This window comes from Entamoeba histolytica, genomic scaffold (assembly GCF_000208925.1).
Source record: "Entamoeba histolytica HM-1:IMSS scf_1104750517755 genomic scaffold, whole genome shotgun sequence".
Lineage (NCBI taxonomy): Eukaryota > Evosea > Mastigamoebida > Endamoebidae > Entamoeba > Entamoeba histolytica.
In genome coordinates this window covers 21,912-48,201 of record NW_001914979.1, presented here as the reverse complement: position 1 = coordinate 48,201, position 26,290 = coordinate 21,912, and the positions used below count along the sequence as shown (strand labels likewise).

Below are 26,290 nucleotides of genomic sequence, written 5' to 3'. Positions count from 1 at the left end.
CAAATTTCATGAATATTCAATCTTTCTCTTTTTATACAACATTATTTTCTCATTTTTTTATAAATTTTAAACATTTATGTATTATTTATACTATCTTGACTTTTTGTTTGAATTTTATTTTAATTATAAATGAATACAATTATTGTTTGATTGTTATAATAAATGTTTTAATCATTATTTAGTTTATATAATGATTGAAATATAATTTGATATATGACAATTGATTAACTATTTGAATAAAAAAAATCATTATTTTATTTAAATATTATTTATTAATAATAACTTCTTTTTTTAACTTTAGTCATATAATTTCAATAAAAATGAAAAGTTATCTACACTATAAAAATATAATAATATATTAGAAGTATTCTGTCATTTTATTATTACCAAACCTCTTTCTCAAAACATTCTCTTGAAATTCTCGTATTCTGTTTTAATTAATAATCATAACCATAATTAAAGAAACAAAAAAACTACAAATTTGTTGGTGTTGATATGTTGATATTAGGTAATGAAATACATCAACTAAAACAAAAATTATTTATTTTTTACCAATTTGTGTTGGTGTATTAATTAGTTTTATTGTTGAACATCATTCAAAATAATTATTTCATAGTTCAATAACTAAATGGTGTGTTGATTGTTCTTAATGTCTTATATCAAATAAAACACTTCTTTTTAATTTGATAATTGGTTGATTTAAATTGATTGAAATTAATGATTTACAAACACAAATATAATTTATTCTTAATTTTCTAACTGAAATTGTGATATTTATTGCTGTTAAGTATTGAAATTTACTGAAACAATACCTTCATAATGATGGAATTGTTATTAAAATTAGTAATTGATTTTAACAAACAACGTTTATAAAAAAACATTTAGAATAAATTGAATTAAACTCTGGGTGTATTGTATTTTATTATTCTATAATATAATGAAAATACAATATATTTGCATATAATTACTTTTTCTTTCACTTTTAAATATATTGAATTATTCACTTTAGACAGTTTACTATTTAATTACTCATCTCTTCAATTTCTCAATTATAAATATGAAATAATTCAATATTAGAAAATAATCTTCTTGAATAATGAATTGAATGAAATGCATTAAAATGAAACTGTTCTGTATTTCATTTGAACATTTTAACAAAAACTTCTAAATTAATACATAATTAATGTCATCAAAATACATTAATACTATCACTGTTTCATTATATCCTAGTTCCATTCTTTCTTTAATATTTCTTATTATATTATTATATAATATATTCTGCACATTTAGAATCATTTCTTTTATTCATATTCTTCCTGTTCTCATCATTCTTCTGTTCTTTCTATTTCTTCTTTATTTCATTATTTATTCCTCTGTGTTATGTTCTTATATTCTTTATTATTCATATTCTTAATGTATTTCTTTATATTTTATTGTTTCTATATGTTATTTCTTCATTTATATGATGTTAATTGATGTTTCTCTTTCTATTGTATATTCTTCCTATTTATTCTTTCTATTATCTGACATCTCTGTATGATTTGTACAATGTTTATTCTTTCCAATTTTGTTGTATTTTCTATTCTTCATTAGTTTCTTTTTTGTTCAATTATGAATGCAAATGATTTTTCTTTCTATTTCTCCTTTCTTTTATTATTCATTAGTAATATATTCGAATATCATAGATACTGTACTTTCCTGTTTAGTTATTACTGCCACTCATTTATTCCTTTCTTTTCTAATTTTCACATTGTTCTTGTTATTTCCAAGTATTTCTCTAATAATTTTCTTTTTCTTCTTTTAATATTCACTTCAATCAATTATTTCATATAATTTCAATTCATACAAATATGTATTTATCTCTTATTATATTAACTGTTACAATAATGAAATACATTAATACTCATATTCTATTGAAATAAAAATAAACATTTCCAATTTATTATGCTTATTTGTATTAACTATTTCTTTCATTTGATGCATGTGAAATGTTTATAATCAGTTATTGCAGTTCAATAACATGGATATACATATTCTAAAATGATTTATAAAAATTTTCAACAAAATACATTTTATGTTTCGTTCAATTTATTGTTGTTGGTTATAGATTGAATATACTTTATTTTTATTTATAATTATGAATAGTATCATTACATTAAAATACTCCTTTTAATTGCCAAGAAATTTCTTCAAATCATTCTTATAAAACTCAATGTATAACTATACATTTAACATATGTTCCAATGTTATTTTTTATTAATCTTCAATATTATTATCAACTATTCTAGTTCCAGACTTAAAACAAAATTACTCAACTTATCAACTAACTTCAACCTATTATATCATATTTTCTCGTAGTCTTTTTATTAGTGTTTTAATATTATTTATTTTCATTCTTAGTCTTTCCTATTTTCTTTGTACGTAATATTATTTAAATGCATAGCCATGTCATTAATTTGTCTCTTCTATTATTTTTGTTTTAGAAAGCCTTGTTATCATATGTATTTCTTATAACTGTATCATTTTGTATTATTTATTAAATTTTAACAATTCATCTTATATGTTAACTTATGAAACAGTTTGTTAGATTGATATTCATTTCTCATTAATTCAAATACGCTATTTTTCTTGTTGTTGTAACAAAAAGATAAACAAAAATCTTCATTTTATTCAATTACATTGAATAATCTGAACTATAACTATCTTCTTCCTCTGTTTCAATTTCTTCTCCCATTAATGTTTTTATGTCAACATGTGCATTTGCTTCAATTTTCATTTCTTCTATCCTTCTATCAACTAATGGTTTTCTTACTTCATCAACTAATTTTTCTAGTTGATTCTTATCACATGCTTCTTCAAGTTTACTCATTGGATATTTTTTAATCACCTCTTTAATAACTGTGTTAATAGAAATACATGCAGTTCCTTGTGTAATATCATCAACATTGGAATATCTATCATTGATAATCTTTCTTAATTGATTACAATATTTATCAAATAATGAATATGTAATATTATTAGATGAGACATAACAACTATCAAATAATGTTCTCCATGAATGATACTTACTTTTGTTAAATTTATTTTCTATTTCTCTACATAAATATAATCCTATAATTGATTGAAGTTTACCTGGATATGAAAAACAACATTTTTTTGTTAATTTAATTCCAACAAATTTTGAGTATTTTTCAAATTCATTTGTTTTTTCTTTTGTGGAGAATGTAATACAAACTACTTTTCTTTTCATCTCTTCTATCTTCTCTTTTCTTGGTAAATTTCCATATTGATTAATTTTTTGTTTTTGTTGAAAATATGAATATGCTTTATTAACTAATTCATTTACTTCTTTGGGATATTCATTAATAACTGTTACAACTTCTCCTTTAGCAAACCCATATTCAATAATATCTTCTTCTAACCCAAAGTCTTTTTGCATATTATATTCTTTACAAATCTCTTCTAATTTTTCTTTTCCTTCTTTAATTTTCTTATAAATATTTTTCTTAATATCAATATCTTCTTTATCTTGTATTCTTTCTATTTTGTTTATTCCAACAATATTATATTCTTTAAATTCAATATAATTTTCTAAATTTTCTTCTTCACTTTCTTTCCAATACTCTTTAATGGCTTTTTCCATTGCATTTATTTCTTCTTCTTTTTCTTTAATAATACTTTCTATACTTCTTTTAATACTTTCATCGACTTCATTCTTTCTTTCTTCATATTCTCCAACTTTTCCAAACTTTCTTATTACATTTTCTGGTTTCTCAAGAAATTCAACTGCTGACTTTAATTTCTTAATAACAACTTGTAAATTGTTATAATTCTTTTTAAATCCAAAATATTTTCCTAATTTTTCTTGTATGTTGATTTCTTTTTCTTTCTTCTGATATGTTTCTTTAATCTCTTTAAATGTCTCTTCTTCTTTCTCTTTCATTTTTCTTATATACTTAGAACATCTTCTTCCTAAATTCTTAACAAAATAACTCCCACAATTTTTCATTACAACTTTAACTATTATTTCTTTATTAACTCCATATTTTTTTCCTTTCTCTATCATTTCACTAAGACTCTTTTTAACATATCTTGTAAATCCTTTAATTTCTTTATACTCCTCCATTATTTCTTCAATACTCTCCATATTAATTTCTTCCTCTTTTCTTCCTTTGTTGTGTCTTGACTTTCTGATTTTTGGAATAAGCCTTTCTTGGTTATTACTAAAATATTCCCCTAAATTATACATTGCTAATGAACTAACAATATATTTGTTTCTTTCTTCTTCTTTAATTGTATCATATAATTCTTGTGAAATGCATTGTGCATTTGTATTAACGATGTTTTGTTTCTTTCGACCTTCTTTTTGTTTATTTTTTTGTTTTTGAATCTTTTCTTCTTTCTTTTCTTTTCGTTGATTTTCTAAGTCTTTTCCACTAATCACCACAATTGATGCTTGTCGTTTATTAACATCAGTCTTTGCTTTTTGATATTCTTTCCGAAGTTCTTCCAACTTATTCCGTTTTGAATCTTTTGGTGAGGCATTAATAACTTTCTTACGAGATATGTATAACCCTTTTGGTGTTTTTCTGTGTGACTTTCGTTGTTCCATGGTGAATGAATTAGAAGATCTAGTAGTCTAAGAGAAGTGAATAATACAACAAGTATGATAAAAAAGAATAACAAATTAAGGAAGATTGAAATAAAAAAAAAGCAAAAAGAGAAAAACAAAAAAGAAAAAGGAAAATTCTAACACAAAAATAATTGCAACAAAAAAATAAAATAGAACAAAAGACAAATAGAAAAAAAATGAAAGAACTTAAAGAGAGACAAATAAATCATAAATCAAAACATTAAGTCTAATGTGGGTTTCTATTGTATTAATTTTTATATTAGCAGGAATTATGGCATTAGGAATTCTCTTTAAATATATTAACCCATTAAAAACAAGATGGTATGTTGTGCTCTGTTCATTTGTAGGATGGTATTTAGCATTTTTAAGTCCATTATTAATGCCATTAGACATTGTGTCAACGTTTAGATCGGAAAAAGACTTTTTATATATTAATCAAAATGTATTAATTGTTATATGGTGGATTATTTATATTTTACAATTTGGATTATGTTATTTAATATTTCCAATAGTTCAAACCTATAGCATTGTAGGAGATTTTACGTTTATCAGAAAATTAATCAGAAGTATTAAAAGAAATGTTATATTTTATGGAACATTAATTATGTTACTTATAATATTTTTCATATTATTTTGGTTCTTTAAAGGAGATGAATTGATAACAAGTGGACAAGAATATTTTGGGTTTGCATTAACATTATCTAATGCATGGGGGTTAATATTAGCTATTGGACTAATGGGAAATGGATATATTATGTATATTTATGATACAATACGTACATTTACAAATAAATTAGAATTAAGAAAAAATATTTGTGATGTTGGGTTATGTAATATCAGAATGACAGAATCAAAAAAAGTATTAGAAGAACAAATTAAAGTAATTAAAGGATATGATGAAATAATTAATGAAGAAGACCCATTAAGACCATATGTTAATAAATGTGTAAATGATATTAAAAGATATTATAATGAGAAATATGAAACAAGTCCATCAAATAAAGTAAAGAATAATTACACAGAACTAGCAATATCAAATGAAAAGTTACAAGATTCATTAAGAAAAATTATTCGAGATGAGAAATTATATGAAAAGACAATTACAAAAACTAAACAATTATTCTTAATTGAAAATGAAACAGACATTCCTGAATTAATTCAAGAAATCCCGAAAATTAAATATTATTATTATAAATATGGGAGATGGTTTACTAATATCTTCAAAACATTACTTATTCTTATATTTTGGATTTTTATTATTCAACCTGAATTAACAATGATAGGAAAATTAAAAACTATTAATCCTACTATTAATATTACATCAAGTTTACTTAATAATGATTTAAGTGGTTGGGTTGGTGTAGAAACATTAATCATCTTATCATTAATGATATTCTTTGCATTCTCTTCATTTATTAATATAGAAATGATTTCATTCTTTAGAATTACTAAACATCAATTAAGTGATTCGTATTCTATTATATTTGCAGGAAATTATTTATCAAGAGTTGGACCAGCACTTGCAATGAATTTTATCCATATGATTAATTTTACATCTAATCAATATTCAAATATTCAAACACAAACTGCATTCCAAATAGTCAATAAAGGAATGGAAAAAGTTCCATTCTTTGGTAGAAATAGTTTTAATGACACATTCCCAATGTGTATATTTTGTATTATGGTATTAAGTGCATTATTCATTGGGATTGATTATAGAAAAGTCTTTAATTTTGTTGTTGGTCTCTTAAACTATATCTTTTCTTGTGTTGATGGTATTGGAATTGATGAAATTATTTATACGTCAGAAAACGAATCTTATAAAAAAGGTGTTTTATTAATTAAAAAGAGATTATTAGATGACTCTAAAAATCTTCCTGAAAGTGAGTCTAAACGTAATTATAGAAAAAGTGTTATGTCAATCCATTGGAGAGTGAATAAAAATGGTTACAATGAATTACGTGGTAATGAAGAAGAATTAGTTTAACTATAATAATATTACTTTTTCTTATAATTATTGTTTACTAGTTTGAAAATAATAAAATAAGAAAAAATTAAAAGTAAATGAGTTATTTCTTTAAGGCAGAAACACATTTTTTAGCCTTTGGTGTTAAAGAAGCTTTTTTAAGGTTATTCTTTTTTTCAATGTTCTTAGTATTTTTCTTAGTAGTGTTTTTATTAACAAGATCTTTACTGACAACCCTTCTTATTTTCTTAAGATCAGAAATATCCTTCTTTAAAGCAGCTTTAGCTTTTTTGTTTGCTTCAGCTTTTTCTGATGGTGTTGTTGGTTGAGTTTGGTTAACAAAAAGACTTTGAGATAGAGATGATTTATATATTACATATAGGTTGTTGTATGATTCTAACATTTTAACTTCTCCAAGACGAGCAAAATTAACGGCAGTCTTAATAGCCTTTAATTGTCCCTTTGTAGCATTGACCATATGTGAAGTTAAATTTTTTAAACCAGAGCTAGCAGTTGTAAAAACTAATTGGAGTTGAGCGTCAGTAGTGTTTGCAGCATTAAGTTGTTTTGCAAGATTTTCACCAATTGTTTTTACACCAACCAAAGAGACTTCAGCTTCAATTTTATTTGCTTTACCAGTTTTTTTAACACCAGCACTAGTGTTAGTAAGGGTTTGGACAAAAGTGTTATGTAATTTAGTCATTTGTTCAATAACTTCTTTTTCTGCATTTCTTGTTTTTGTGGAAATATCAACAAGATCAGTTGCATTTTTGTTAGCCTTTTTAGCTTCAATAAATTCTTTTAATGCTAAACTTGTGTCATGTTTAATTGATTTGACGGTCATTTTGTAAGCAATTTTATCATTCTTAATGGCTTGTTTAATATCATTGACGGATTGTGTGACTTTAGCTTTAAAAAAGAGAGACATAGCACTAATCTTGTCCTTAGCTTCATTTGAATTTTTTGTTAAGTCATTAACATTTGCAGCAGAACAGAGTGAAAAGATAAATAACACGAATAACATAGTAAATTTTAAAGTTCTTTTTGGTGAATTTTTCTATTATTTTTAAGTCATTGATTTTTAGAAGTTAAAATAATACAAAAATAATTTTTTAATTAGAAAATTTGTGATAAGAGTTGTTATTATTGAATTGACTTAATGAAAATCCTCAAAAAAAGTGAATTATAATAAGATATAAATAATGTTGATGGTAAGAAAATGGATAGTTGTCATTCATAAATAATTTAATGAAAACCAAGCCATTTATCAACTATATTTTGTAAAATATCATCGTTAAGTTTAATTTGATAAGGGTTCATTTGACAACACTTATACAAATAACAGATATTTCCTATTGGTAAACATTTACCACCAAAATCAATATAGTCTGGATAAAATTCACAAAAAGTTGGTTTTACTTTTGACATTTCTACAACATTTTTAGAGAAAGCATAAACAGGAATTTTAGGAAATGAAGCAGCATTAAGTATTTTAGTATAAATATTTGTTCGAGCCTTAAACATAGTGGCTAATGATGTAATAATATGTTTGTATTTTGATTTTAATTTTTTAAGTTCTACATCACTACATCTGCAAGAGATTGCTAGACCAACTGCACCAGCTCCTTCAAAATTATTAATGTCTTTTAGTTCTTTTCCTAAGGCAATAACTTGTTTAATAGAAGAAGGTTTGGTTTGTAAAATATGACATAATGTTTGTTGAAATAAATCAACTGTTTGAATATAGAACATTGTTCCTTTACTTTCTTCTACAACAAAATCAATTGGATTAATTAAACAAAGAGCATTACTAAATACTGTTGTAATTGCTTGAGCTAATATTTTTGGACTATCAAGATAAGGAAGAAGTATATTACATAATGACTCAACTGTAATTGGTAAAGGAGTGTCTATTTCTTTATCAATATCTTTAAACACACTTCTGTATATTTCAATAGAATGATAAAAACAACGTGTTCGAAGTTTTTCAATAAATTCTTCTGAGTCACAAAATAATGAATGAACTTGACAGATAATAGTCAACATTTTATCGTCAAGAACAGACATTTTATTAATTAATGCTTGTAACGTACATAAATTTATTTCTTTATTTGCAATAGAAATGCCATTAACAACACCTTCCATCAAATAAATTCTTCTATTCATTAACACTTCATACATACAGTATGCTTGAGGAATGGCATTTGTTCGTTCCATTGCACTTTGTCCAGAATTAAACAAACCAAAAAGAGCGAGAATTTGAATGTATGGAACATTTGTTAAATCTAATATTCCTTCAATGATAATTTTTTGTTTCTTTGATAATGAATGAATCATTACACGTAAATCATTCATTTGAAGTGTATTATAGTCAGGTTTACTTGGTAATGTTGGAGTAAAAAAACCCATATTATATTCGTTAATAACAAACAATAACATTAATACACAGTCAGATGGAGATGAAGGAATTTCTTTCATTTGATTATTAGAAGCAAAGTCAAGTAATTCTTTTCCTTTATTAAGTGAAATTAAATTATCAAGAATTTCTTGTTGTTGGATATCTTTGATATTTTGTAATAGTCTAATACAATATTCTTCTGTAGGTTCTGATGATGGAGGGGAATTAGAACGTGGAGAAGATGTAATTCTAGCAGAAATTCTTTGTAAAGAATTTTTAATAGAATTACTTATAGTAGTACGTGGAGTAAAATCTAACAATGGTTTTAAGGCACCTAAATAGTGTACAACAAATGAACTAAAATATATACTATTTAAATCTGATATTGTTGAATAAAAATGATCTTCTTCTCCATGCCACTGACTTAGTTCAGAAACTATATCTTCTGTAGAGAGTGGATTTTTTACAAAATCATCCATTGAAAATTTAGGTTCATTTGCAGTATCAATAATATCAATGATATTATCTACATTTTCATTTGATTCAATAGTAGCAACACTTCCAAAACTGTTAAATGAATAACGAACGTTATTTAAACATTCATCATTTTCTTTTTCTTCTTTTATACCTTCTTCATTAATTATATTTATTTGTGAATTAACATCTTCAACTTTTTCATAACTTTTTTCTATTGTTGAATTGGGTGTAGTTTCAATTTGTTTTTGTTGTGACTCAATGATTTCATTACCTATTTGGAGGGCTGATGACATTTTTTTTATCTTTAATAAGGAGGGTTGTTTGTCTATTTCATTATTAAATTCTGTTGTGCCTTGAAGTGACAATCGACTAAAAGTCCTATTCATTTCTTCTAAATCAATTTCATCATCATCTAATTCCTCGGTACTACTTGTTTGTTCTTCTCCAGAACCACTGGATGAATAAAAGTCATTTAGATTAATTATTGGAAAGTGTTTGTATTCAATATCAGGAAGATCCTCCATTTGGATTGAATTTACTAGTTATGTTTACCCAATTTGGTTTTTGTTCTTTTTTTCCAATTTTCTCACTGTTTTATTCCTTTGGTATTTACTCCCTAACAAGCTATATTAAGTATTTTTGTGATTCTTGAAAATAATTCAATTATTGTTATTTAATTAGGAAATACAAGAGGAGGAATACAATGGTGAATTTGATATGTGAAAGGATCTATATAACGATCCCTTCTGACATTGGGAACCATTTTGTGGTAATGAAAATTTAATGGAAGTGATGGTGGCATCTGAGTATCAAATTCAGGTGGACAAGAGTTCGAGTATTGAGTTTTAGTATTTTTAATCCATTTTCCTAATTTTTCATCATAAACAAAAGGGTTTATACCTTCTTCCTCTTTTAGTATATCTTCACGTTTATTTAGAAAAGAAAACCAGTGAGATGTGCTCATGAATAACTGTTTTTTTTGTTTTGATTCTTATATGTTTGTACCTTTTCGTTTTGTGTGAGAGATTGAAAGTTGTCTCTTGTTGATGAGACTCTTTTTGTTTAACTCACCAAAAAGCGATAATAATTGGTCATGAAGAACTGATTTACAAGGATTATTCTTGGAAAAAGAATCATACGAAAAATCCCTAATAGTTTAGAAACAGAAAGCCTTAAAAAATAGTAAATGGAATAGTCATTTTATTTGTTTAACAATTACCTCCAAACCTTAGAAACGAAATGGTGGATCCACGTCGATAGCCATAGTATTTTTAAATTAATCTAAAGAAGAATTAAAAGAATATTATAATTTATTCTATAAATATCTAAATGATATCTATTTATACGACATCGCCAACTTGAAACTTTAAATATCTAAAAAATCATGTCTTGGAAGTGTGCGTTGTGTGGTTTGTTAATTTATTTTTATATTAATTTTAATATTGACTAATTAAGAAATAAAAATATTAACTAATTAAAGGTAAAACAGTGTATTTTGCAGAAAGAAAACAAGCTGATGGAAAAGATTGGCATAACATTTGTTTTAATAAATATTATAAACAAAAAAGAGAAGAAGAAAGTTTAACCCTATATGGAAAATATTCTGATACAAAAAAATCTGTTGTTGGACAACCTGGAAAAACTAAAAAATGTCCTGATTGTGAAGCTGAAGTTGAAGAAGGTACACGTTTTTGTACTTCTTGTGGATACAAATTTGAATGAGAAAAAACAAAAAATGTAGAATTGATTATTTTGTGTTAAATAAAAGGTGATTTTTTGTTTAAATTCTCTTCTTTTATAAAAAGATTTTTAAAGAAAAGAAATTGTTTTATTTTTTTTAAATATAGAAAAGAAATAATACTTCTCTAGATTCAATGAAAAAAGTTTTGAGACACTGTTATATTTATTTTATTGACACTTTTGGTATTTTTTGTTTGTTTGATGATATTTTCTTTTTTTTTTTTTTAATTTTATTTATGTTATAAATATAAATATCTTTTGATTTAATAACGTAATTGATATTATATTATTGAATATCTTTTATGAAAGACTGAATAAAAGATAAAATAAAAAGAATATAAAATTAATAAATAACATTAAAAATGATATTCAAAAGTATGCGAATTAAATGTATCAATATTTTTTTTATTCATTAAAAAATACAAAAAATCAGTTTAGTAATATTCATTTGAAATAAATAAAAAGCAATTAATTAAGTATTAATAGAACTAGCTTCTATTCTTCCTGGCTCAGGGGAGACTAATCCCGTCCCTTCGTCTTCATCTTCTTCTAGCAGCTCTACGGAGTATGTTTGGTTGTGATCTCCGCAGTATTCCATGACATCCATCATGTTTTTTATTACAAGGTTTTTTACTTCTTTAACAATGTCAATTTCAATTTTTATTTCTTTAATTAATTTATTACTTGAATTATTCATTAATCCATTTATTGATATTACTACTGGAATTATTTTGACATCTTTTAATTTTTCTATTTTCATTAGCCTATTCTTTAATTCCTTATACATATTCCTTTTTTTCCAATAGGCTCCATTAATATTGTGATCAGCCACAATTGTCATATCAAATAATAGACCAGTTTTATTCTTTTTATCTAATACATATATGTTTGGTATTTTATTATATTATCATTCACTTTTTGCACAATATATTTGTTCAATATCATAGTGATATCTTTATATTGGAACATTGTTTCATATGGAGGTTTTTTATATTGTTTATTTCCTGTATATTTTCTTATTAATCAATATGATTATGCCTATATGGTCATGTTTTTCCATTTGTGATTTATTATTACCAATACAAGATAGTAGAATGTGTTCTACTGTAGCTATCTTGTCTTTACAAAGTGTTGAGTATTTTAATCTTTCATTTTTCATTATTTTTGCTTTTTTATACCCACAAAATATTGCTCCATCCTGCATTTTAGTTAATTGGAGGAATGCATTCTTCTTAATATTGATGGAATTCCATGCTTTCACTGTAGTAGTTTTATCTACTCCTTTTGACTCGAACCATCTTCTAAAGTGTCCACTTGTTTGATGACACTTCCATTTTTTGATGTATTTGTCAATAATTTTTTTATTTCTACTACTACTTCTTTTTCTTTTTTCTTTTCTATCCCTTCATTTATTATTTCTTCTATTTTTGTTTCATTTATTTTATGAATTAGTGTTTTTAATTCTATTCCATATTCCCTTCTTACTGTACCATCTTTCTAATATGTTATTTCATATTTCACTTTCTCTGGTACAGTAGTACATCACTGTTCTTACTAATTCAATAACATATTCATAATTTATATTATTTAATCCTTCACCCATTTCTTCTTGAGGGACATATAACCTATCTTTGGAGTTTCACCATTGTATTTTGCCTTTCTTATTTATTTTCTTATCTCCAAATCAATTTTGTCTAGGTCAGTGATTTTCAAATTTACAACTGATGCTGAATATCTGAAGATAGGGATTACTTCCGTGTTTATTCTAGTAATATATTTTCTATTACTACTTTCATCAGTGTTTATTTCTTCCATCTTCTGATTCATTTTTTCTTTGATGGATTTACAATTGAAGGTGTCATCAATTTCGTCGGACTGCCATATTCCTAAATATTTATACAAGTCCTCACCTTCAATTAGGGGGATGTTTTGCATTCCATTTGGTATTTCTTTAATGTTTTTTAATACCATTCCTGATTTTTTCTCATTCATTTCAATATGTAACTTATTATTTCTTTAATTTCATTGTGGATTATTCCCATTTCTTCACTATTTTCTGTCATTATTCTCATTTCATCAATATATAATGTGTGATTTGTTTTTGGGAATTTCTCTTCGATGATTTGAGAAATTACATTCATCTGAATGATGAAGAGTAGAGGGGATAAGGAATCACCTTGTAAAATTCATCTATTTAATTTAATACATCATAGATATTCATTAAATTTATAACCGATGAATATCTTCCATCTAGTCATCATACTTTCAATAATGTTAATGATGACACCCTCTACATTAAAATATTTTAATGATTCAATAACCCATTCGTGGTTTACTGTGTCATATGCTTTCTTAATGTCATAATATGACTCCACATATTTTGGGTATTTCTCTTCTTTCTGCTGCTTTAACATATAACTATTAATTATTCCTTCTTTAGCAGCTAAAGATTGTAATTTACATCTCAATTGTTTATTACTAATTTTCAATGATTCATTATTCATGTTAATTCTTCTGTGAATCTTTTCTTTTAATATTGATGTAAATACTTTCATAATTACATTTGTACAACTGATAGGACGATAATTAATGACATCATTCCTATCACCTCCTTTGTGGATTAATAAAGTTCTTCCACTTACCATGTCTAATGGGATGTTTTCAGGGAAGTTCAACCATTCGTTAAAGATATTGAGAATGATTTCTCTTGATGATGACATCCTTTTCCAATAATACCCATATATAGTGTCTATTCCTGGTGCTTTCCAGTTACTTATTCTCATTATACTTAAATTTAATTCATTTATTGTTATTATGACACTATCATAGTTTCTATATCTTTCATTCCATGAGGTGATTTGTTTTATTTTCCAATTATCTTTATTTAATATCACCTGTGTTTCATATAACGATTTCCAATATTCTAAAGTAATATCGTTATTTGGGTATATTTCGTTTTTTGGGTCTTTCTTCCTTATTCTAATTTTCTTGTTAGAATCAAACATGATTTTATTTGTATTGATTCTGACTATTTCATCTTTATTAAATTTAATTAATTCTTTTATCATTGTCATCATATATTTTAGGTATTTTATTCTTTCTAGTGTTTTAACTTTTATTCCTTCTTCATCATTTTCTTTTAATTTCATGATGCACTTTATTCTGTACCATTTCCTTCCCTTGACTAAATCTTCTAGTCTATTAATTTTCTTTAGGATTTCTTTTATTTCATCAAATTTATCTCGTATTATTTTATTTTGGAGATAGAGGTGCATAATCATTGAAATCCTCTTCATATCATCTTGCAGATCCTGCATTCTGCTTCCTGACAATATCCATCTATTATTAATTTCCATTATTAATCGGTCAGCTTCTTTTCTTTGAAAGTAGTAATTAATGTTTGAACATTTTTCTATTTTCATTTCTTTTATTTTATTGATGAGAGTGTTAAGATATTCTTCATCAATTTTATTAGAGTTATTCTTTAATATGATGTTTTTTATTATTGAATTACACTCTACTCTTCCTTCTATTATATCATTTACTTTCACTCTAATGTATTGTTTAGTATTTTCTTTTATTTTATGTGACATTTTAATATATTTAATATATTCTTTTTCATTATTGACATTGATGTTTATCACTTTTATTATATTCTCTATTTGTTCCCATCTTAATTTCTTATATAATTTCTTGTTTAACCAATTAATTGCAAAACAATACAACACTTCAATTAGAATTCTATTTCTTTGTTCTGTTGTATTTCTTGTCTGACTATCATCTCTTGTTTTTTGACAATCAGTGCTTTGCTTTTCTCTTCTATCTCCACTATTGTCTTTTTCATAGGAGTAGTTTCGTTCATCTCCATTGTTCCTGATGATGTTTTCCTCAGTACTGGTTGTGTATTTATCACAAGTGTCATCGTTTTCTTCTTCTCTAGTTCCTTCTGTGAAATAAAATTTTCAATATCATCTTGTTGTTTTGATATTATTTGTTTTTGTGCTTCATTTTCTTTTTGTGTGTTGTCTAATTCTTCTCTTGTTATTTCTGCAATTTCTTGTTTTTAATTGCAATTTCTTGATATTCAGAGATTTGTTTTTCTTTATCTCTTATTTCTTTCTTTAATTCTTCAGTGTTTTTTTCTATCATTTCAATCTTCTTCTCTAATGTGTTTGTATTTTGTTCTAGCATTTTGTTTCTCTTTTTCAACTTTTCAATTTCTTCTTTCATTCCTTCATTTTCTTTTTCCATCTTCTTTTTATTAGCTTGAATACTTCGGATTTTTTCTTCTTTATTATTTACTTCTGTGATTTTTCTTCCTTCTATCTCATTTATTTTTCCTTGTAGTTTTAAATTTCTTTCTTCTAATTTTTCATTTTCTTTCTTCATTTCTTCATAATTCGTTTGAATCTTTTTAATTTGTGTTTTCATTTCTGTAATTTCTTCTTCAAATTTTTTTCTAACTATTTCTTTTGCTTTTCTCATCATTTCTTCTGAGATAGCTTGTTCTTCTTCCATTCTTTTCATACTTAATTCTTTAACTTTTTCTTTTAATTCAGTAATTTGATTTTTCAGTGCAAGTATTTCTTCTTTTTCTTTTTCTTCTTCTATCTTTTCTTCTTTATTTTTTGTTTCTTCTTGTACTTTCTTTATACTTTCTGTTTCATTTATTATTCTTGCTATTTTACATCTATCATTCATCTTTAATTGGGTTTTTGTTTTTAATTTCTGCTTCTATAGCCTTAATGTCTTTTTCCTCCAAATCTTTTGTTTTTTCTTTAAACTCTTCTTTCGTCTTTTCAATTATCTTTTTCTTTTTAATTGAATATACTTCTTGAAGAATATCATACCATTTTTTCTTCTTACCTTCATATTTTTTAAGTATTTCTTCGTATTCTCCTTCTTTCCATTCACTTGTTATTCTTTTTATTCTTTCTTGTATCTCATTTATTGTTAGCCATTTGTATTTGTTATTTGTATAATCTTTATTGTTATTGTATTTACCTTGTTTTTTATTTGTTTTTCTTTGTGTCTTTCGTCTTCTAAACCCTTTTTCCTTGGTGTATCGTTTCACATTGTTATGTCATTTATTTTTATACCATTTATTGCTATTGACATTTCTTTTTTTGTTGTATGACCTTAGATTTCTATGTCTTGTTTGCTTTTCTTTACAAGACCCTAAGGTTTTACACAATAGCCATGGCATTAAAATTTGTTGTATTTCCTGCATTGGAAAAGGATCTTCATATTCATTTGAAATAAACAAAAGAATAAAATAAAATGACAGAATGAACTTTAAATTACAATTTAAAGAACTTCTTATATTGATCAAAAGTAAAGAATTGAACACTGACTAATGGAACAACTTTGACAAATCCTACTCCAAATCCAGAATAAAGTCCTTTAATTCCTTGGGTTTTAGCAATGGTATTAATAGCTTCAATTGCTGAATTAGCTTTCTTAGCAAGTAATTTTCTTTTAACAACATCTAATGGATAACATAAAGAAAATGCAAGTGAAGAAGATAAACATCCTTGATAAAGTTTCTTTAATTGACATTCAGGAACTAATGGAGCAACAAAATCAAAACATGCATGGTTTACTGCTTGGAATGGAGTAACACTTAAAATAGAAAATCCAAGTCCTTTATATAAACCAGAAACACCTTCTTCTTTTATAATAGTACTAGCAGTACCAAAGAATGTATCATATTTACGAATTTTAGTTGTTTCTATTGTCATTCGAGTTCTTATTACATCAATTGGATGTGATACCATTGTTGAAGCAATAGCTCCAAGTGCACCAATAGCAAAATTAACAGAAAATGGTAATTGTAAAGAACGACGAGCGTAATAATCTTTGGCAATTCTTTTTAATGACTCAGTAACAAAGAATTTTACAGCAGTGGTTGGAGCAACTTTCATACAATTTACAAAATTACCTCTCCATAACCCAATTACTCCTTCATTTGCCAATAAGTCTCTTAACATCTTTGAACCACTCTCATCAGATCGAGCAACTAACAAGGTATGCATACGGTCTAGAGGAGCAACAGCAGTTCTAGAAACTACACCAGCAAATGCACCTCCAAGCATGAATTGAAATCGTTTATAAGTCATACCTTGTATCATTGAAGAATTAAAGAAATAAAAAATATTAGTTCTTTTTGAATGATGACACTATCTACTTTTCTTCATTAATTTAAGAAGATTCAAAAATTGAACTTTCTTTTTTTTTTATTAAAAAATTCTTATTTTCTCTTATTAATGGAAACCCTTTTTATTAGTACTTTTTTTTTAAGTTTTATGAGTTTATTGGAAAGCTTATTTTGTCGAATAATTTTGCAATATCTTCCTTTGCAAACGAGAGAGAAAATAAAGTTAATATCTAAAAGATGGGGAATTGCTGAAGCACAACTAAAGATAAAAGAAGAAAAAATGAAAAAAGGGTCAGTTCAAAAGATACTTTTTTATCTAAGTCAATTAGATAAAACTGTATTGTTTCATTTAGTAATTTCAACAAAAGAAGAAGTTGATTGTTTACAAACTATTCAATCTTTAGATACTATCGTTGGAATTGAAATTAAACAACCAATTGATGCAAAACGAATAATTTATAGAATGAAAAATTTAAAAATAATTAAACAAGTAGCTGGAAGTCAATTAGGAAATTTAGAAGAAATGAAAAATTTAGAAAAATGGTTTTTATATGATTTAAATGTAAATAATAAACAACATTATAATTATTATAAACAAAGTGTAATTAGTATTAGTAAAAAAAATATAAAAAGATTTATTTTTATTAATAAAATAACAGAATTAAATGAATTAATAAAAATGAAAGATTTATTTTTTGGGTGTTGTATTATATTAAAAAGTAAAGAAATATTATATACATATACTTTTAAATATATCGCAACGAAAATTGTATTATTATGGTTATCTACAAAAATAATTACAGTTAGTTGTAATGATTTACAAAATCCTTATTTTAAAACTTTATATAATTATTATCTTCCACAAATTAGTATTAATAATTCTTCATTTTCAACTCTTTTTCCAAATTATATACTTTATTTAAAATTAGATTCTTTACATCTTGGAAATTCTATGAAGTTAATTTCATTACATCATTTAATATTATATATCTCAGGAAAATTATATAAAAACCTTAATTTATCTCAATTATATAATCTTTATTATCTTGTTCTTCATCAAAAAGATGGTTCAACACAATTTATTTTACCTTCATCTATTACTCATCTTTATTTGCATCATATAAACTCTCAAATAACTTTTTTAAATCCTCCTCATTTAAAAGAATTTTATTCAGAAGATTCAATACATCAAAATTTTATTCAAAATTAATAAAAAACTTTTTAAATTAATTTAAGAAGTATTTCTCTTCCTTTTTTTTTATTTTTGTTTTATTCTTTGACCAAATTCATTTATTTGTAATGGACAATGTCATGGATCAAATCATTTAATGTTTGAGACCATGCATCAAGACATTGATAAATCATATTGTCAAAGTTCTTCTTAACTTGTTGATCATCTTCATCAAACATAAATGCATTTTTCATATATTCAATATCATCTTCATTTTTTAATTCTGGAATACCAGTAGCAAGCATTAATCTAAACAAATAAATAAATAATGATCCTTGTTTTCTTAATGATAATAATGCAGAAGAACATAATTCTTTAAATTCTTTAAATTCTTTACTTTCAACACCATCTTTATATCCCATTAAATCAGCATAATGTTGTGTAAATTTAAACGGTGTTCTTTCTCTTTTTACTCCGAATTTTGATTTGAAATTACCAAGGAAATGTCCAAAATCGATATGGAAGAATATACCGTCTCTTGTTACCATAACATTGTCACTATGTCTATCTCCAATACCAAGTAAATATGTAGCAACACAATATCCTGCACATGAATGAACAAAATTTTCTACTGCTTGTTCAAAAGTAACTTTACTTTCTGGCCTAGCACATTGTTTTTGCATCCATAATGTTAATACATCATTTTTAGTAACTGCTAATCTTCTTCCATCATCAGCAATAATTTTACCATATGTTTCAGAGTCTTTAACAAGTTCTAACATACCAGTTTCATTACCAGTAGCAATACATTGATACGGTAACATTCTAATATCTAATTCAGCATTTTTAAGCATAGTAAACATAATACGTAATATTTGTAATGTTAATATATCTTGTCTTAAATCATCTCCAACTTTTTCAATTACTCTAATGTCATCACCTGCTGGATCATAATTTTGAAGTATTAATAATAATGGTTTTTTCTTACTACTAAATACATTTCCACTATTTGGTACTGGTTTTGTAAATCTCATTCTAGAATCAATTGGTAATGCTTGATTGTCAGGATATTTTAATTTAGCTAATGCTTCAAACATGTATTGTTTTTGTTCATCTTTAGTTGCAAGTGTTTTAACATGATTAGCAATATCAATAAGGTCTAATTGGAATTTAACTTCATTATATAATTCTATTTGATATTTACCACATGCACCTACAAATGCTTCTAATAACAATCCATATCTTTCAGTAACTCTATTATCATGTAATTCTGCTTTTAAGAACCAAAAGAATTGATGTCCAATTCTATTTTTATTTCTTAATGCTCGTCTTAATAAGAACATTGCTAATTCACTATTATGATGTAATTCAAATTTTAATGCTTGAATTAATTGTGGAAGGAACATAATTAATTCTGCATCATCCATTGCATCAAGACATTTTAAAGCAAAATCTCTTACCCTTTGATCTGGGAATTTAAAATCTAACATTTCAATAGCTGTTTGTGGTTCTAATAATGGCCAATCAGCTAGTAACCTATGTAATTCTGCAACTGCATGTACATCAGTTAAATCAACTGCAGCAACAACTCTTGAAAGATTTTTTGGTTTAGTTTTCTTAACTGTATATCTTAATTTCCAAATTAATTTCATTTCATCTTCTGTTAATTTTTGTAATGGATTTGACTCTAATGCAACTTTGAATTTCTTTGTTTGTTCAGCAGTTAATTTCTCTTTTTCTTGATTATCACTTTTAATATTATCATCATTAAATGCATCCATTAATACTGGTACATCATATGTTGGATATGTAAAAGTAAGGTAAATAGCCCTTTCTCCAATATTTTCTGAACACATAGAAATGAAATTTGGAGCTGATAATTCCCATAGTCCACATTGAACATTACCCATAAGTAACATCCCATTGTGATCAACAACTTTACAGTTAATAGTTCCAATAGGATTTTCTTTATTTTTTTCTTTCTTTTCAAGATGGTCAATCGTAACACCAATTTGTTCTTCAGTTTGAAATACTCCAATAACAAGTTTAGTTTCTTTTGGAAGAATTTTTATTGGTAAATCAAATTCCATTACATTATCTAATGTAGCCATACTATTATTAACTTGAAATACTGGTGTGACAACCAATTTTCCTAATTGTCTTGGTCCAAGGAATAATGCAGCAGTAACATAAGCTCTAAAACTAACAATATTTTGATATTCTTGTACAGGAACATCATCTTTATTTTCTTTATTTTTCTTTTGAGGTAATGGTTTATAATAAACACAATTACTTAATTTCTTTAATGTAATGAAATAATTACGTTCAATACTTTTTTGACTTTGTCCAGCTTTTTCTGTTTCTACTTTTTCCCATAAATCATGAGATAATAATGAATTATAAACTCCAGTGAAATTAACATCTATAGGATTTAATGGTCCAATAAATTGATGTAATACTTTTCTTGGTGTAAGATATAAATCAATTTTTTCATGTTTCATAACACATCTTCTAATATAATCAAATTCACATAATTGATATAATGAACCATCTTTTTTCTTTGGAATTAAAAATTCATGTAATCCTCTTACTTTTAAAACAAAGTCTTCAGCTTTTTCAGTAGCAGCAAATGCAGCTTGATTTGTAGTAGTAAATTTAGTAAATAAAGCAGAAATAACATTTTCAACAGTATCAGTAGGTAAATGAGAAATAGTTTTATCCATTTTTTGTTCAAATAAATATCCTTTCATAATTAATTTTTTTGTAAGGTCTTGAATAGGAGGTTCATTACCACAATAAACATATTCATTTTCTTCTAATAAATATATATCTAATCCTTTTTTATTTTCTTCTTCTTTACCACAAACAGTTGCTAAAGCTCTTCTAAATTTATAAAATTCATCTCCAATATTTCTACATAATCCAACAAAGTTATTACCAATAATTTCATATTTTAATGTTGATTGTAATAAATATTCTCCAACTGATTCTACTGATGCATATTGAATAACTGCTTTTCTTTCTACAAGGAAAAAATATGGAACTATACCATGATACTGACATCCTTGAACAAATTTTAAATCTTTAAGTGGTTTACGAGAGTCTTCATCAAATACCCTATAATTTAAATTAGGTAATACCAACGCATAATCTCCTTTAATATAAACATTACTTTTACATGTTTCCATAATGGAAGTTCCAATATCATTAACATTCATAGCATACCCATAATATTTTCCTGTTCTATCTTTTACAGCTACAAATACAGTTTCTTGTGTAATAGTAACATTAACATTTGATGGTCTTGGCTCTTTTTTTTCATTAACTTCATCCATATCTTCTTTTTTTAGTAAAGATAATGGTGATGGTATTATTCCACTAGATAATGGTTTTGTTTCAATTCTTTTAGGCAACTGAGCAAGGGGTAATCCTTGCCATGTTGTTCTTCTATAAGGCGATGGAATGACATATTGGCTTCGTTTAAGTTCTATCATATTTTTCTTGTTTTATTATCTTTTTTAGTTTTTCAAGTTTTTTTATTTGTTTTTAGTTCTTTTTATTATTTTCTATTTCCTTTTCTTATTAGAACTTTTTATTTTTTCTAAGATCATCTGAATTGATGTTTTATAAAAATAAAAACAAATAATTAGATCTTCTAAGTTGAAATTTATTCAATTTAAATTCTGGTTATCTTGTTGTTGATATTATTATAATTTAGTTTTATTCTTTTTTTATTTCAAAATTTAATTTTAAGTCTTTGATTCTTAAAGAATTATTAAATGTTGTACTAATGTTTTTTGAATTGATTGTTTTATTGTTAGTCAAATCTTTTATAGACACTTTTTATGATAAAACTTTCTTCAAATAAAAAGATAATAATAATAAATTTCAATAACACATTTCTATTAAATCTGTGATTCTTAAATCACAGTCATATCTTTTTCATTAAACAAGAAGTAATAACTTTTATATTGTTTGAATAAGAATAAATCATTTAAGATATAAACTATTTTCATACAGTTTAATTAAAAGTTGAATGTTTTAAATTTAATTTTTTAAATAAAAAAAAGAATAAGTCTTATATTTGTAATGAAAATTCATTCCAATAAATTATTTGTTAAGATGGATGATTCTAAAATGGTAATAATTATATTTAAATTATATATAAAAAAGTGTGTTTGTTAATTATATAGTATTTCATAAAACACATTAAAATCTTAAATACAAAGAGAGTTTTCAATATTAAAGAAATAATAATGTATTAGTATTAGATACAATTTAATAAATCTTAACGAATTATAAAAAAAACATATAAAAGAAGTTGGTAAAATAATAACTAATAATAAAATGCAATAAGATTTTGTTATGAAAAAAACAGGTATTATAATAAAAATATATCGTTCAATCTAAAAAAAGAAATAAAAAATCGAGTTTTTGAAAAGAACTTAAAAGAACTAAAAAGAAAATCAAATCATAAAGTTTTGCAATGGCAACAAAGGATTACAAACACCATTTGATCTTTCATAACAAGGATAAAAGTCTTCCTCGTATTTATGTTGATGGGTGTTATGATATGTTCCATTGGGGTCATGCAAATGTTATTAGACAGGCATGTGCTGCATTTGATTATCAATGCGTGTTAGTTCTAGGAATTGTGAATAATGAAATTATTGAACAGCACAAAGGACCAACTGTAATGAAAGAAGAAGAACGTAATATTGCAGTAAGGTCATGTCAATGGGTTGATGAAGTAGTTGATGGAATTCCATATTGGGACACTGAGTTATTTATGATGAAGGATCTTCATATTGACTATGTAGTTCATGGTGATGATATTTCATTAAACACAAAAACAGGAAACAATAGTTATCAAGCAATCATTGATGCAGGAATGATGAAAGTCGTTCCAAGAACTGATGGAGTATCAACTACAGATATTATTTATAGGATGATGAATCCTCAATCAAAAGAACATTGGGAAGGTCTTAAACATGCTAATTTATCAATTGATAAAATTAGACTATTTAGTAATAATAAGAAAGAAAGAACTCCTCAAGACAAAGTTATTTATATTGATGGTAGTTTTGATTTACTTCATGCAGGACATTATGAATTATTTAGGAAAGCACATGAACTTGGTACTTATCTTATTGTTGGAGTTTATGAAGATCATACAATTAATGAATACAAAGGCATGAATTATCCAATTCTTAATATTGGTGAACGTGTTATGAGTCTATTGGCTTGTAGATATATTGACAATGTTATCATTGGTGCTCCTCGTGGAGTAACAAGTGAAATGATTGAGAAAATGCATATTGATGTTGTTGTTCATGGTAAATGTGATAATGGCGTTGGAAAAGAATATTATAATGATGCTATTGAAAAGAAAATTTATCAAGAAATAGATAGTGGTTTCACTTTAACAGCAAATGAAATTATTGAAAGAGTTAAGGAAAGAGAAAAACTCTTTGAAATAAGAAATTCAAAGAAACAAAGATAATGGAAATAATTATTAATTACTAAAAAATTAAACAATAATTGATTGTTGTTGAGAATAATTTAACAATGAGTATTCCATAAAGTTTCATATGATGGATAAGGCCATTCTTTCTGTGGAATTAGACCTTCAAGTTTATCAATATAAACACGTACTTCATTAATAATATTCATTGCTTCATTTGCCTCGATGACACAAGATGAGTTTATGATTTTATCTCTTTTTTCTTTAAGTAGTTCAATAGAAGATATCATTTTATTAAACCATTCCAACATATTTTCAACTCTCTTATTAATAATTGATAAACCAATAATTTGAGTCTGTTTTTTTTCTTTAGCTAATACATCCATAACAATAGGAATAATTTCACGTTCAACCATGTCTAATAATTGGTTGATATCAATTAATGATGTTGTTACATATGCCTCTCCTAATATACTGACTCTTGCATTAACCTCTTCTTCACTTAGTACAGTAGTGTTTTTAAACATTTCTTTACTTTTAGATAATGCATCTAATGCCATGTCCATAGTTTTTATTTCTTTAATTCCATTAATTTCCATTGTTTTTCTATATTTATTGTCATAACAATCTTCATTATAAACAATTTTTTTGTGAAGAAGTATTGTTTCTTTGATAACTTCATCAACTGCATTCTTTTCACTTTTTCCATCATGAATCTTTTTTTCAATTTGATTTACCATTTGTTCAATAGATTCTGCAACAACCGTGTTTAATACAGTAATAGGCCAAGCTGCATTTTGTTCAGAACCAACAGCTCTAAACTCGAATCTATTTCCAATAAATGCAAATGGAGAAGTTCTGTTTCTATCACTTTGGTCTCTTGCTATTTTCGGAAGCATTTCAAGATGAAAATCAATTGTTGTCTTTTTTTCAATAGTTTCACCAGTATTATTAGTGATCGAATCAATTAATGTTTGTATCACATTACCCAAAAAGATACTAATAATTCCTGGAGGTGCTTCAAATCCTCCTAAACGATGTGTATTACCAGCAGTTAATACAGATGCTCGTAATACATCAGCATGATTATCAACACCTTGAATAACAGCAGCAAGAAAGAAACAAAATCTTCTTCTTTCATCTTCTGTTTTTCCAGGAATTAATAATCCTTCATCTCCAGAAAAAATACTCCAATTAACATGTTTCCCAGAACCATTAACATCTAAAAATGGTTTTTCATGGAAAAGTACTTCTAAGTTATGTCTTTTAGCTATTCTTTGTGTTTCTTCCATTAAAAGAATATTATGATCACAAGCTATTCCAGCTTGTTCAAATATTGGTGCAATTTCATATTGGGCTGGTGCTACTTCATTATGAATAGTACATACAGGAACACCTAATTTCCACATCTCATCTCGAACATCATCCAAACAATTAAGTACTCTTTGTGGCATTGCTCCCCAATAATGGTCTTTCATTTGTTGTGTTCTTGATGGTCGCTTACCAATAAGAGTTCTTCCACATGCAATTAAGTCAGGTCTACGTTGATATACATCTCTATCAATTATAAACATTTCTTGTTCTAATCCAATAGTACATTTAATAGGTCCTTTACTTCCTCCTAAATATTTTAATGATTTTTCAACAGAAGAACTTAATGCACGTTCACTTCTTAATAATGGAGTTTTTGCATCAAGAGATAATCCAAAGATTGAACAAAACACTGCTGGAATATATAAACATCCTCCTAATTGATCTTTTACAACAAATACTGGAGATGTATAATCCCAAGCTGTATATCCTCTTGCTTGATATGTTTGTCTTAATCCACCATTAGGGAAAGAAGATCCATCAGGCTCTCCTTTAATTAATTGTTTACCACTAAATTCTGACATTAAATGAGAAGCATGTGAAGAAACTCCATTTTTAATATTCAAGAAACAGTCAAATTTTTTTGCTGATTTTGAAGTTAATGGTTGGAACCAATGTGCAAAACAAACAGCCCCAAGTTCTTCTGCCCATTCTTTCATTCCAAAAGCAACGACATCAGCCTCTGATTCAGTTAATGAACCACCATTAATTAATAAGTTTTTAATTGTTTTAAATGTTGATGGTGGTAATCTTTTTTCCATTGAAGACTCATTAAAAACATAAACACCATAGTCATGTTGGATTTTCCCTTGAAATGGGGATGAATTTGTAGTAAATGTAGATGATTGTCTTGACATGAGATTCACTATTCCTTAAAGTAAGTTTTAGGGTTTGTAAGTGTTTTTCTTTCATT

The 26,290-nt window shown here is 25.6% G+C and overlaps 10 protein-coding genes across 10 annotated transcripts, besides 1 other annotated feature; 4 read left to right on the top strand and 6 right to left on the bottom strand.

Annotated features, from left to right (window-relative positions):
- Positions 1–2,674: 2,674 nt before the first annotated feature.
- EHI_095200 (uncharacterized protein) lies at positions 2,675–4,612 on the bottom strand (the record flags this gene model as incomplete). Its single annotated transcript, XM_643544.1, has 1 exon — positions 2,675–4,612. One exon carries the CDS (start codon positions 4,610–4,612, stop codon positions 2,675–2,677), a length of 1,938 nt encoding a protein of 645 aa, XP_648636.1.
- A 250-nt stretch (positions 4,613–4,862) lies between these two features.
- EHI_095190 (uncharacterized protein) lies at positions 4,863–6,620 on the top strand (the record flags this gene model as incomplete). Its single annotated transcript, XM_643545.2, has 1 exon — positions 4,863–6,620. One exon carries the CDS (start codon positions 4,863–4,865, stop codon positions 6,618–6,620), a length of 1,758 nt encoding a protein of 585 aa, XP_648637.2.
- Positions 6,621–6,685: 65 nt separating this feature from the next.
- EHI_095180 (uncharacterized protein) lies at positions 6,686–7,623 on the bottom strand (the record flags this gene model as incomplete). The annotated part of the gene is made up of 1 exon (XM_643546.2): positions 6,686–7,623. The coding sequence occupies one exon, from the start codon at positions 7,621–7,623 to the stop codon at positions 6,703–6,705; it is 921 nt and encodes a 306-aa protein (XP_648638.1). The 3' UTR covers positions 6,686–6,702.
- Positions 7,624–7,844: 221 nt separating this feature from the next.
- Positions 7,845–9,998, bottom strand: EHI_095170 (uncharacterized protein; the record flags this gene model as incomplete). Its single annotated transcript, XM_643547.1, has 1 exon — positions 7,845–9,998. One exon carries the CDS (start codon positions 9,996–9,998, stop codon positions 7,845–7,847), a length of 2,154 nt encoding a protein of 717 aa, XP_648639.1.
- Positions 9,999–10,858: 860 nt separating this feature from the next.
- Positions 10,859–11,196, top strand: EHI_095160 (uncharacterized protein; the record flags this gene model as incomplete). The annotated part of the gene is made up of 2 exons (XM_001913786.1): positions 10,859–10,883; positions 10,955–11,196. The coding sequence occupies 2 exons, from the start codon at positions 10,859–10,861 to the stop codon at positions 11,194–11,196; spliced, it is 267 nt and encodes an 88-aa protein (XP_001913821.1).
- Positions 11,197–11,672: 476 nt separating this feature from the next.
- Positions 11,673–16,457: a repeat region.
- A 57-nt stretch (positions 16,458–16,514) lies between these two features.
- Positions 16,515–17,354, bottom strand: EHI_095150 (mitochondrial carrier protein, putative; the record flags this gene model as incomplete). The annotated part of the gene is made up of 1 exon (XM_644708.2): positions 16,515–17,354. The coding sequence occupies exon 1, from the start codon at positions 17,343–17,345 to the stop codon at positions 16,515–16,517; it is 831 nt and encodes a 276-aa protein (XP_649800.1). The 5' UTR covers positions 17,346–17,354.
- A 297-nt stretch (positions 17,355–17,651) lies between these two features.
- Positions 17,652–18,581, top strand: EHI_095140 (uncharacterized protein; the record flags this gene model as incomplete). The annotated part of the gene is made up of 1 exon (XM_644709.2): positions 17,652–18,581. One exon carries the CDS (start codon positions 17,652–17,654, stop codon positions 18,579–18,581), a length of 930 nt encoding a protein of 309 aa, XP_649801.2.
- An 80-nt stretch (positions 18,582–18,661) lies between these two features.
- On the bottom strand, positions 18,662–22,036 carry EHI_095130 (phosphatidylinositol 3-kinase, putative; the record flags this gene model as incomplete). The annotated part of the gene is made up of 1 exon (XM_644710.1): positions 18,662–22,036. The coding sequence occupies one exon, from the start codon at positions 22,034–22,036 to the stop codon at positions 18,662–18,664; it is 3,375 nt and encodes a 1,124-aa protein (XP_649802.1).
- A 992-nt stretch (positions 22,037–23,028) lies between these two features.
- On the top strand, positions 23,029–24,045 carry EHI_095120 (phospholipid cytidylyltransferase, putative; the record flags this gene model as incomplete). The annotated part of the gene is made up of 1 exon (XM_644711.1): positions 23,029–24,045. One exon carries the CDS (start codon positions 23,029–23,031, stop codon positions 24,043–24,045), a length of 1,017 nt encoding a protein of 338 aa, XP_649803.1.
- A 59-nt stretch (positions 24,046–24,104) lies between these two features.
- EHI_095110 (glutamine synthetase, putative) lies at positions 24,105–26,234 on the bottom strand (the record flags this gene model as incomplete). The annotated part of the gene is made up of 1 exon (XM_643564.2): positions 24,105–26,234. One exon carries the CDS (start codon positions 26,232–26,234, stop codon positions 24,105–24,107), a length of 2,130 nt encoding a protein of 709 aa, XP_648656.2.
- Between the last annotated feature and the right edge of the window lie 56 nt (positions 26,235–26,290).